The 12,677-nt window shown below is 33.2% G+C and overlaps 1 protein-coding gene across 1 annotated transcript; it reads right to left on the reverse strand.

Annotated features, from left to right (window-relative positions):
• Nucleotides 1-34: 34 nt before the first annotated feature.
• LOC110019871 (probable chlorophyll(ide) b reductase NYC1, chloroplastic) lies at nt 35-11,462 on the reverse strand. The gene is made up of 10 exons (XM_020717732.1): nt 11,015-11,462; nt 10,371-10,449; nt 10,111-10,246; nt 8,740-8,814; nt 8,435-8,630; nt 5,452-5,520; nt 3,795-3,934; nt 1,962-2,084; nt 1,335-1,527; nt 35-581 (listed from the first exon to the last, which is right to left on the reverse strand). Exons 1-10 carry the CDS (start codon nt 11,411-11,413, stop codon nt 396-398), a joined length of 1,596 nt encoding a protein of 531 aa, XP_020573391.1. The 5' UTR covers nt 11,414-11,462; the 3' UTR covers nt 35-395.
• Nucleotides 11,463-12,677: the final 1,215 nt, after the last annotated feature.

Raw genomic sequence — 12,677 nt, forward strand, 5'->3', positions numbered from 1 at the left:
TAAAAAAAAAGTATTTTGTATGTAAAAAACCATAAATCCCCACAAAAGCTAACATCATATATAACAGTCTACATATACAAATACTTGGAGCCATTTCAATTACTGCCAATGGCTTCAAAATTAAATGATACGGATAAATTTCTTCTGCAAGCTACAAATTCTCTGCACAGAACAGCTGCTAGGGATGATTTGATATGATCACAATACGTATTCACAGAAGAATTTCACTTAAAAAAAGAAATAAATAAATAAAGAAGGGCTACTATGTGAAAGATTGTGCAGGTAAGAATTACAAATATATCAAGGCCGATGCTGATGATGATGATGATGATTCGTCTTCTTCTTCTGCTTTGGAGAGGTGTTACAGATGATATTGATGTAGTCTACTGAGTAAATTATGTGCCATGAATGGAATTGCCTGAACTGGAGAGAATTATGAAGGCGCAGACGACGGAGAGAGAGAAAACAGATAACCAGGCATTCTCTGTGTACATCTCCATGGCATCTGTGAAGGAGAATCTCGTGCGAGTTTCCGCCCAGTTGCGAATCCGATCTGCTTCTGCGGCGTAAAGCGCCATGCCCTGATAAGCAAAAGAGAACCTTAAGATTGAGTCAATTTAGAAGTTCAACTTACCTTCATATTATACAAGACAGAGTTAAACAATATCTATTCTTAGTTTTTGAAAGTTAATTTTATTAAATTTATTATTATCCCTTCTTTATTGTTCTTAATATTATGTTTGTTTATTTTTTTAACTATTTTTTTATAATTTATATTAGGAGATTTACTTACATACCCCCCTCAATTCTTATGTATTTACATATCTAACACCTAAAGTTAAATGTTTACACATATGTAACCTTACCTAAGCAAAAAAAAAGCGTATCACTTTTTAAAAATTAAAATAGAGGTATTTTGAATGTTATATGAATAATTAGAGCGGTATAGGTTTGTGTGTTGGATATGTGAATACATAAGAATTCGGTAGTATGCATATAAATGCCCATTTATATCATAACATCAGATGTGTATCCATATCTTATATTTTTAATAATAGAAATGCTAAATGTATATATTGTATCGTGCTTGTGTTAGTGCATCATAGATTTAAATTGAATCAAATTTTGATTCAAATCATAGTCGGATCAAAGTTGATAAGCCATGCTTGGCTAGACTCGAAACATGATTGAGCCGAACTTCAACCAGACTTAGCCCGACTCGAGTTCATTAACAATCCTAAGTTTAATCTCACTGATAAAAGATAGTGGAAGATAATGTCATGCATGAGAAGAAATTGTAAATGTTCTTTCCCCAATTTGAAATTAAAAATTACCTGATCATCAAACCATCTACCACGGCGAAGCCAAGCAGTAACCAAAGCAACCAAAATGCGAGGGGGTGTCAAGTAATTTATCGCCTTCCCACTACCTTTAACAACTCTTATCCTCGGCACCAAAGATCTTGCCACAGTTTCTGGTAGCTCACAGATAATGTTGAACATTTGCTTGTTTCTGAGGCTTGAACCACTGAAAAATTGCTACAAACAAGTCAAGCATAGTTTTGCAAAACTTTAATAGTTTAGGGGGAATTATGTATTAGAATTTTAACCTAACTTAATATGATCTGAACTAAAGTTAGATTCTAAGGCTCCACTGTATCTTATTTGCACTATTAAACTAAAAAGAGCTTGCAAATTGAAATTATGTTTGATAGAATTTATATATACCCAACTCTAATATATTTAGGTATCTAAAGCCTAGATTTTATTTTTTACATTTATAACACCCAAATCTTTAACGTCACATCAAAAATACCACTATTTCAAGGTTTAAGAAGTGAAATACATCTTTTCATGCATTGGTAAGGTGGTATGGGTGTTAGAATGTTAATATATAAGAATTGAGTGGTATGTATGTAAATATTCCCAAGTAAATTCATGAGGGAGACGGGCAAGAATTACCTAAGAAGAAGATCTGTTAGAACCATTCCTGGAGATGCAGTGTGTACGCCAACCTTGGACCTTTTGCACTCCTTCATAAGCGAACTACGAAGTTGCCTAAGCCCACACTTTGTTGAGCCATAGCTACAAATTAGATACATTATGCAATCAGAATTTAAAAAAATCGGGCAAAAAGACATTAGTGCAATATATTGAATGAAGGAATAAATATGTTGCGAAAAATAAAACGTTTATTCTAAAATGGAGGAAAGAAAACTTTAGGCTTTCTCTAACTTCTGAATTTCTCAAATAAGAAACAAGTAAAAAAAAAAGGTTTACTACACATAGATTTCGCGTATTACAAAAATCTGAAAGAACATTCACATACATACCACTCAATTCCTTAACGTATTTGCATACATATCTCACGTCTAGACTTTACTTTTTACATTTATACCACTCAAATCTTTAGTATCACATCAAAAATACCACTATTTTAACTTGAAAAAAAAAAAAGTGAAATACATCTTCTCATGCATAGGCAAGGGCATAAATGTAAAAATTGAAACTCAAGGGTTAGATATGTAAATATATGTGAATTAAGTGGAATGTATGTAAGCTTCCAAATCTGATATGATGATGATGGGAACGTCTGTACAATTAGAGTATCCTCAACACCTCATTAAAATAGCTTCTTGGTTTTGACATTCAGATTCATAGGAAGTTGTGGGACTTCACATGAGTAAGGGGGTGGCAGCCAAAAAGCCCCATTTTGTTTTCATAAGATTGCCCAACTGAGCTTATAACATAGGAGTACTTCGAAACTAAGATTTTGAAGAAAACAGTCATGAAAGGGACTCATATGCTCATCATTTACTCTGAGGAACATAATTTCGGTAATTTTTAAAAAGGCATTTACATACATAGCACCCAATTCCCATGTATTTACATATCTAACTCGTAAGCTTTGCTTTAACATCTATAGCACAAGAAATCTTTTATATCACATCAAAAATGTCACTTTTTAACTTTTAAAAAGTGAAATATGCCTTTTCATATAAAGGAAAGGTGGTATATGCATAAAAATTTAAGTTTGGATGTTAGAGATATGTAAATACATAGGAAATAGGAACTTAGTGGTATGTATATAAGTCTTCCTTTATAAAATGTAGACAAATGATTACGCCACGATGAACCATGCATTAAAATTTTCCGAGAAGTAAGAAAAATAAAATGCATATAAATTTTGGCATAAAATATTAACAGTGGTTTTGGTGAGAAAACTAGAAAGAATGACAATCATCTATCATATATAACGGGATTGCTATAGAGGATTACCAAGCCACCAAAATAAATATGAAAAAGGGGAAACTCATCTGATTCTATAGGAATAATTAAACATTTCCTACATGTTCAGACAATAAGATGAATGGCCATAAAATTTAACGCAAAATAACAAAAGATAATGCTGACTTATTTTGGTGGAAAGGGATTTTATCGTAAGAAAATGGGGAAATTTAACTACGTAGCACACAATTCTTAAGTATTTAGATTTACAAATCTCACGCGTAAACTTTCATACAGAGCACTTTGGTGTTTTAAACAAAAGGTCTATTTCACTTTTAAGTAGTGATAACAGTGATATTTTTTTATGTGATATTAAAAATTTGAGTGCTCTGTGTAAATACGAAGTTTGAGTGTGAGATATGTAAACACATAAAATTGTGTGCTACGTATGTAAATGTTCCAAACCAATATTATGCCATGTAATTCTCCATGCTGTTGAAATATGCAATCAGACTTTAGATTTCAGCTTTATGAGATATTACACAGTCTGAATGCATGAAAACTTACACAGCTGTGAGCGGGGTGCTTGATCCCCCAGAACCAGCCCCATCCATGTTAAACACATGGCCACCCTTCTCCTGAGCTTCCATAACACGTATAGCTTCTCTTGTGCAGATCAATGACCCAACTAAGTTTGTGGAGACAATCTGGCAATTAAAAAATGTGGAATTAGTTTTAATCCACTAAATTCACAATGGAGAAAGGAGTCAAAACGGGGGCAGAGGCCTGTTAGTCATAGATTCTATAAAAATGTCAAATTAGTCCTCATACTCTGTTAATAGGGGGCTAAAATAGTCCTCCACGAAGACTATTTCAACCCATATTAAAAGAGTATATTGATTAATTTTACATTTTTATAGATTCTAGGACTAATTTGACCCTATATAAATAGTTAGGAAACTATTTGACACTTTACTCGTTCACAAAATATAGAGGGTAAAAAGTGACCCGTTGTGGTGCTTCCAGTGCAAAATTAAAATTGCCCGGATAAATTCAAATACTTTAAAAAAATATCAGCAGTCCCTTAACTAAACAACTGAGAGACTAGATACATTATCATCTTGCACGAAGCCAACAGCAAAAAACCAAGATTATGTGTAGTTCCTATCAAACATCATGTATCTAGAATTTCACAATGCAATTAGTGGGCATGAAGGTTTAATTTAATGAAGAAATGTGCAGAAATGTAAGGTTAAAATTTGCATGCACAAGATACGCAATGAAGAGATGGGCAGTAGATGAAAAATCAAAGTTTCAAAATACTAATCATCAATTGATTAAAAGAAATTAGGAGGACTATGGAATCCTTGGAAGCACCAAAAATTTTAAATAATATCGATTGTTAAAACCTGATTAAATTTTAACGCTTTTAATTGAAAACATAATTGATGGCATTATCCATGCAGCATACAATTTGCCTGACAAATGTCAAAAAAAAAAATAAAAAGTAAAAATATTAAGTTTAAAAATCATTAGGTTAGCATAAACTGAATGACAACATCAGCATGACCAAGAAAGCTCATTACTTTCACACCAAGTCACCAACTCGACATTATAGTTTATTTTTCCACCATTTTAGATAGCTAATGGCACTGGAACCAGAATTATTATGGGTTTTAATACTGCTCCATAATTGCTTTCTCCAAAATAGCTACATTGCATCCGATGTGCCCAAGTACCATCACAAGCATGTTCCTATAACTTATCACAAACATGGAAAAAAAAATGGAAACCTAAGGCTTGCTTTGGAGCAACTTTGTTTTTTTTAAAAAAAATACATTTGTTTAGTGTGTTATTTTACGTGTTATTATTATTTGTTTAAAATTAACATTATTTTTAAAACACTCAAAACATCATTTCAGTGTTTTGAGTGTTTTTAAAAACAACCATTCCGTAATTAAATAGCCTAATATATTTTGTTTCAAATCAAAACTAAAACAAAAAACAAAAGTGATACCAAACGGACCATTAGCAATGAGTGTGGCATTTATGGCACATCTCATACTCGACAGCAAGAAAACAAGATATGAGTAATGTACAAAAGCAGTAAACATCTTTTGTTGCCCTGCAACGAACATAATAGCTATGAACAAGGTTTGCAGCAATTAAGCATAATAAGCAAACAATTCCCAAATTATGTGAATTTCATAGAAAAAAATCATACCTGATCAATATCCTCATCTGTAAACTGTAGGAGTGGTCTAAAACCTTTATTAGTCCCAGCATTATTTATCTGCCAATTAACACGGGAGAATTTTGCTAGGATTATTGATATTTGAAAGACATTGCTATTTTGGAATATCTAAAAGAAGAAAGTGAAGAGAGTTGCTAGATGGAGAGGGTTAAAATATAGCATTGATATCTGAAGGGTGATAGAATCAAGGTGAAATAGCTAATACAAAATTAAATAAATAAATAAAATTTTGAAAAAGTTATTAAGTACAAATAGCTTCATTTTGACATGAAATCATAGGTATGTATCGGCAAAATGAAGATTCTTAGACACAAGATAGCTCTAAATAGAAATTTATGGAATAATCATCCGAGTTTTACATTTGAAAACCGGAATTGATGCTTGGAATGCTTGTGACCTTTTTCTACTCCACACATGTATAATCTATCTTCAATACATTCATACTTACAATTTGAATCTTAGAATTCCAAAAATCCTAGAATTTTGAAGTTACAATAAAGCTGAATTTAATTTCCAATGCTCCTTTAAACTTAATCGTGTTCTATTTTTCATTCCAAGAATATCGCAAGCAGTTTGATGAAGATAACCACAACTTAATTATTTTCCCTCATATAGATAAGTTCTCCTCCTTTTTTTTTACAATCTCTTAAAATTCTATATACTTGTTCAAATTTATGGTGAACTTGATAGCTAATACGACTATCTATTTAGTATTAATGCCAATCTTTGTAGCTACAACTTGAAGAAGACGCATTTCCGTGAGCGATATCCTAGAACAAATTGCATCGGTTACACATGATGATGCCATAAATTCGGCTTGATATGTAAAGAGACTAGTGCTTCATGGATAGGCATATGAATGAAATCTCACCTAAAAAGAGAAAATAAATACTGCATAACTTTTTCGATTATCCATATCTCCTCTCCAACTCTATCAAAATAAATAAATAAATAAAGTAGAAAATCATTAGAACTAAAGAAGGGGTAACTTGGAGATAGTATCTCAGATGTAATGAATAATACTCTTTCAAATTTGACGTCTTGGCTCATCCATGTATCTGCTAACCAATTGAACTCCATAAAAAATATCCAACCATGTGAATGTTAAGTACCTTAAGCTTCCAATTAGGCTTTTATAAAAAATAAGACCTACCTCATCACCTTTATTATATTCAAATATTTTTATACCATAATCAATGGGGGTATTAGCTGGACTACAAAAATCTACCTTAAATTTTCTGAGAGAACTTCACTTATGTAAGTTTCCAATGACACAAAAATGGCTGCTTTCAGTTGTTTAATTTCAAGCTAAAAACTTGTAAGCCCTATGTCCATAATTTCGAGCACAAAACATGTTAAACTCTAACTAACACGTGCAAAGCAAGCGACAATAATATTTGCATCTTTTTTGCTTTTTTACATGCAAAAATGCTCATAAGGACGGTACAAGATTGTTAGTATTCAAGCAAGAATTGATGTCTCCATTCCAAGCTCGAGACACTTTCTTCAAGTCATATAATACTGTTTTTTTTTTTTTATTAAAGATTTACTTATTAAATTGTTGCTCATAGGTTACTTAAAAATCATTCAAAAAAATGGGCAACTGCAAGTCCCGGCAGCAGCGTGAAGGCTGTAAGGTAGGTGGTTGCAGGCAACGGTTGGCCAGTGGTCGAGTACTGATGGGGCGGCGGTGGCCATCATGCAGTAGTTTACAATTTAATTAGAAATAGCTCAAATCTAATAAGTTCGGAGTACACCAGCTTTGAACTCTAAGGTAAATTTCAAATTCACCAAAATTTTATGTTGCATTCCAATTTAATCTAAACAAATGCCAAAATTTAAAATGCCCCTGTATTTGATTTAATTTACACCAAAAATTCAGCGAACCAAACACTCATTAAAGGAAAATTGGATAATGATATTTAATTTAAAAAAAAAAGAATTTGGACTATTTTTAGGATCAAATAACCTGGTTTGTCATTCAAAAAAAGATCCCACAGATGTATGTAAGCTCAATGGAGATTTCTAGATATATTAACTCTAAATGCAAGGTTGTAAGATGATTATCCAGTGATTCTAATTCGAAATCAGGATTGACTCTTGCTATTATTAAGACTCTTTAAAACACGCATATGGTTGACTATCTTTAATGCATTCATATAACAGCAACTTAATGCTTAAAATTCTAAATATTTGAATTCTACGGAAGAAAGAATTCTCAAGATATAACTAAGTTGAATTTAATTTCCAACTAGGAACATAACAACATCATGACGAGAGAAAAGAAGATGAGAGAAGTATATATCCAAAAACCAATGAATGCATTATCTTCGTTCATTCAAGAAGCCCAACCAATATTGGGCATAACATGTCCAAGAGGATAGACATTTATAACATAAGATGGAGAAGAAATAGAGCATAAATCTTTATGAGATGAACTTTTGTTATTTTCTTCCAGTTTGGTTGCCAGTGCTGGCTGTCATACAAGCAAAAAGATAAAGCATTAAGGCATTACATGACTAAGAGTGAGTGGTATCGTTCTGAAAAATATGTTTAAATTTCAACCCTTCAATAAACAATTCAAAGCATTGCAATTCAACATTTCTCCACAGTATGACACAATTTAGAAAAATATGCTGTTCCAAACTCTAATATTTTATTGTGAATTAAGAATGGCATCACAAACAAGTAACACTCAAACTGCTTTGTACAATTATGTCCCCACATTTCTCATAAAGTAAAAATATGACGTTGTTCATGATAAAGTAGAAAAAATGAGTTATCCACAATAGAGATTGATTGTTTAATTCAACATGTAAGCCAGTAAGCGATTAACTACTACTTTCTATAGCCATTCTAAGGTTAAGAAACATTATTCTTATATGAAAGAAGTTCACAAAAATATTACAAATAAAAAAAAAGACAATTTGGCAGAGAACAATTGATATCATACCCAAATGTCAACTGAACCAAGCTCCTTGACAGCAAAATTGGCCAAATTCCTCACTTCGTCGGCCTTGCAAACATCACAGGCAATGCCTACAACTTTAGCCCGTGAAAGTTTTGCACTTCTTTTGCTACCAGCGATAGACATGCCTTCCTTCAGGCTTTCATTGAGTTCTTCTAAAGTTGATTGCACTGACTCAGGACTGCCTTTCAAAGGGACCAAATTGGATTCCAAAGATATAAAAGCTATGAAAATTGTTTGAAACCTATTAACCTAACAGTAAGAGGGTGAATCTTAAAAGCTAAAATCACCTGCGGGAAGCAACCACAACTCGATCACCAGACAGAAGAAACTCACGAGCAAGAGCCTTACCTAATCCTCTTGTGCTGTGAAACAAGTAAAATTACAAAAGGATTAATTAGATGCCACACTAACTGGTACTTCAATAGCAGTTTTCTGCTGTAATTAAAACTAATAAACAGCGAAACTGCAACAAAGTACAAGCCAAGCTATCTTTAAAATTATATAGCAAGCATTCCGCAAAATAAAATGAGCACTTAGGTTGAACATAAGTGTGTAATAGACCTAACTCATTTATTCCTATTAGCAACAGAAGATAAAAAAATTGCCATGCTTTAAGTTAAATAAGTTAACTCAAATTTGGCTGAACATTAAACAGAACCAAAAAAACAGTTTAAAGTTATATCAGCTAATTCGACAGTTAACCAATTCATCTGCATAAATTATAGGCATGTAGTCCCTACGTTTTCCTCAAACAGGTTTCACTATCAAATAATAAAATTAGTAAGATTAGAGTTTCTAACGAATCGGGCATTCGATGAGCTACTCCTAGCTTGGCTCCATAAAAGCCTGTTCACATTCAGTTGATTAGTAATTGAAGAAGTTTGAACACTTTGATAAATACTTTATTGTTAAATTGACAAACTTGAACAACTGCTTCTTTGATTCATTTATGCTCATAAACAATATAATCTGTAGCTCGCAAACAAGATCGTTAAAAAGCTCAATGAACAATTTCATTTAAATTTTATGAGCAAACTCGTTAACTAAATCGATTAAGCTTTAGTTAATGCTTGTGAATAAGATCAGTTAAAGCTAAATTAAAGCTCGTAAATGAACTAATTTATATTAAATTAAATTAATTTTTTAATTCCTAAAACATAAAATAAGATAAAAGGCTTATTTGCTTGGTTTTCAATTTATTTTTGTGCATTTACATGCTTATTTTAGTTATTCATTTTGTTGCCAGTGCATTTAAAGTCTCACTTGTTTTTATAAGTTCAACAAGTAACTTCTTTATAAGCTTGATAAAACTCATTTAATTAGAAAATAATTAGTTCAATTATACAGTTCATTAGTTTGGTAGAAAAGATTATTTTAGTTAGAAAATAAATGGCTCAATAGCACTAGTTTAATATGTTTGATAACGGTCGTCTAGTTAGAAATCAAGCAGCTCGATAGTACTACTCGTTAATTTGATCCATAATAACTCGATTACCATCATATTAACGAATATGAACCAAGCTCAAACAATTAGAATCACAAATAAAACAAGTTGAACATTGCAGCCAAAAGTTAAATATTTTTCAGCTTAATGGAAGTTTGACAGCAAATATGAATGTTCATTGCCATTCCACAAGTATAGTATGTAACCACAGTACCTTCCAGTAATGACAACATTGCGAGGACCAGCTTTGCAATATTCCTCTAGAACAATGTTTGCCCCTATCATTGTCCCAATAATTATCCCACCTAGCCAGCTATACCAAATCAGTGCATTCATCTCAGCATCCCCACCTTTAAAGCAGAAGTTAAAAAAATATATATATAAATGTCAGGTTAGTTAAAAGTTGGGATGAAACAAGAAGAAAAAAAGAAAGGGAATCATTGAATATGTTGTGCAATCAGGAAGCTCACTAACCTGATAACTGAAATCCAATAGCAAGTATAACACCTGTACTCATCATAGTTAGAAGATATCTTCCTAAATGTGTAGCAACCTGCAATGAACAATTAAAAGAAAGATTGTAAGAATGGGGTAGCATGAGAAGGTAAAATGAGGTCACTAATATTAGCTTGCTAGTCAAAGAAAATTTACACAAAAAGTTCAAGGCAGATAAGAAGGTCAGAAACAAGGATGCTGGTTCCATCTTAAAACATGATTACCCAAACTCCCTTATAAACAAACTCCTATCATGAAGATGATAAAAATAAAAAAGACTTTCCTAACAATTTTTCATGTCTTTATAAAATTTTAAAATTCCAGTTGATCGAATAGATATTTGACTTTGTTAATTTAAATAAAAAACAGGGAACCTCGATTTTCATACTAATATAGTTAAAGTAAATCCAGATCATTCAAGGAACACTATAAACAGCATCAACCTGATTAGCGCTGAAGTCACTTGGAATAACATATTAAAACAGCACGAACTATAACTCGCACTTTTAACTCCATATAGATTTCATTAATGCTAAAATTGAATCCAACATGTACAATCTTCACGTAAAATAAGATTGTAAAATTTTAAAACAGATATGTAATTTAACATTCTCCTCACTCACCGAAAAGAAGATCTCCTCGGCTTTCTCCACCGCCTTCCTGTACGGTCTTTCGGGCATGGACTTCACACCAGAAACCCTAACTAGTAAAGATTTGAGCGAGTAAAGAGCTCCCTTCCGCTTAGATTTCGAAGCGATAAGATAACTCTTCTCCTCAGCATCACTACCTCCTGTACTTCCATCCCCATCCTCCACACTCGAACCCCTTCCATCTTCCGATCTGAACGCTTTGCACGTAAGCAAACGGATCCGCTTCCGTCGAACACTTAGTGAACACAAAGAAGACGCCACTCCGTCAACTGCTCTCAGATGCCGCAACCTCCGCAACTGATCGACTCGAGGGCGATTGATTCCGGCAGGATGTTCGAGAGCAGTGACTGAAAGGTTTGCGACGGCGGCCATGGCTCCGTGAGGAAAGGAGGACGAGCCGGAGAGGACCGGAGTTACAGCAGCGGAGCTATAAATGCGGGGAGAAAAAGATATTTATTCCTGACCTATGTAGCAACGTGATGACCACACGTTTCAATAACCCAAATCCCACACGCTTCTTGACACGTCAGATGTTTAGCTTCGCAAGCTAATACTTCTTCGATGGTGCTATGGGCCTATGGCGGTGAGTCCGGTCCAGAGTCCGAGGCTGAGTTCAGCTCTAGCTCGAACTAGAATTCTCAGATTTGATTTATGCAGCTGCAGCTTATTGAATAATCTGTTGATAAACTGTTTAAAAATAATCTGCTGATAAGCTAGGTGTGGTGGCTATTATAAATTTTTATTTTTTGAGAAAGTCAGATCGTTGCCAACAAGCTCCCACCGCACCTAGATAGTGGTGTGAAAACGTTATTTTCAGCGTTTTAAAAACGCATACGCTGCCAAAACACAGTTTACCCAAACAAACCAGGTGTATTTTCAAAATACTACCGCACCAAATAAGCCGCCCCAAACAGACCCTTAATTGATTAATTGGAGTTGGACGCAAAATTGAGTTTTATTTTTAAATTAATATTATAATTTAATGATAAAGAGACATTTATAAGATGATTAATGAGAAATCACTTGATATAAAATATTGAATATGATTTTTAATTATTTTTTAATAATTTTAAAAATTTCTTTAATTTTAATATATTTTTAGTATATCTTTTAAACAAGTTGGCTCACGAGCTGATGAGTTGAGTTGGGGTTGGCTTGAGCTTGGCTTGTTAGCTAATCGAGCTCAGTTCACAGGCCACATATCGAGTTGAGTCTATGTAGGTTCACAAGTTGATTTGGCTCATTTACACCCCTATTTGGGTCATTGCTAATGAGAAGCGTTGAATTATTACAATTGACATTATGCGGAGAAGAGCCAACATATTAATTTTATGATTATGGTGAGCTAAGTCACGACGAACATTAAACACCGTGATCCATTGAAATATTCTTGTTTAAAAGGCAGGCGACCACTATTTCGTCGCACATAAAGTTAGGAGAGCGCTCACTATTGGTTTAGTAGATCAAATTCTCCGGAAACTCTCCCGCCACAATGTTGTCTTGTCATTTTTGGGATCATTGGTTCGATCATTCCTTCTACTGTTTTAGAACGCATTTAGATGTTGCATAAATTAAAATGTCCAAAATAGCCTATTGTAGGCATTCTTTGGCTCATCCACCATCAAGCTCTATTGTA

The sequence above is a fragment of the Phalaenopsis equestris genome, unplaced genomic scaffold, assembly GCF_001263595.1.
Source record: "Phalaenopsis equestris unplaced genomic scaffold, ASM126359v1 Scaffold000084, whole genome shotgun sequence".
Lineage (NCBI taxonomy): Eukaryota > Viridiplantae > Streptophyta > Magnoliopsida > Asparagales > Orchidaceae > Phalaenopsis > Phalaenopsis equestris.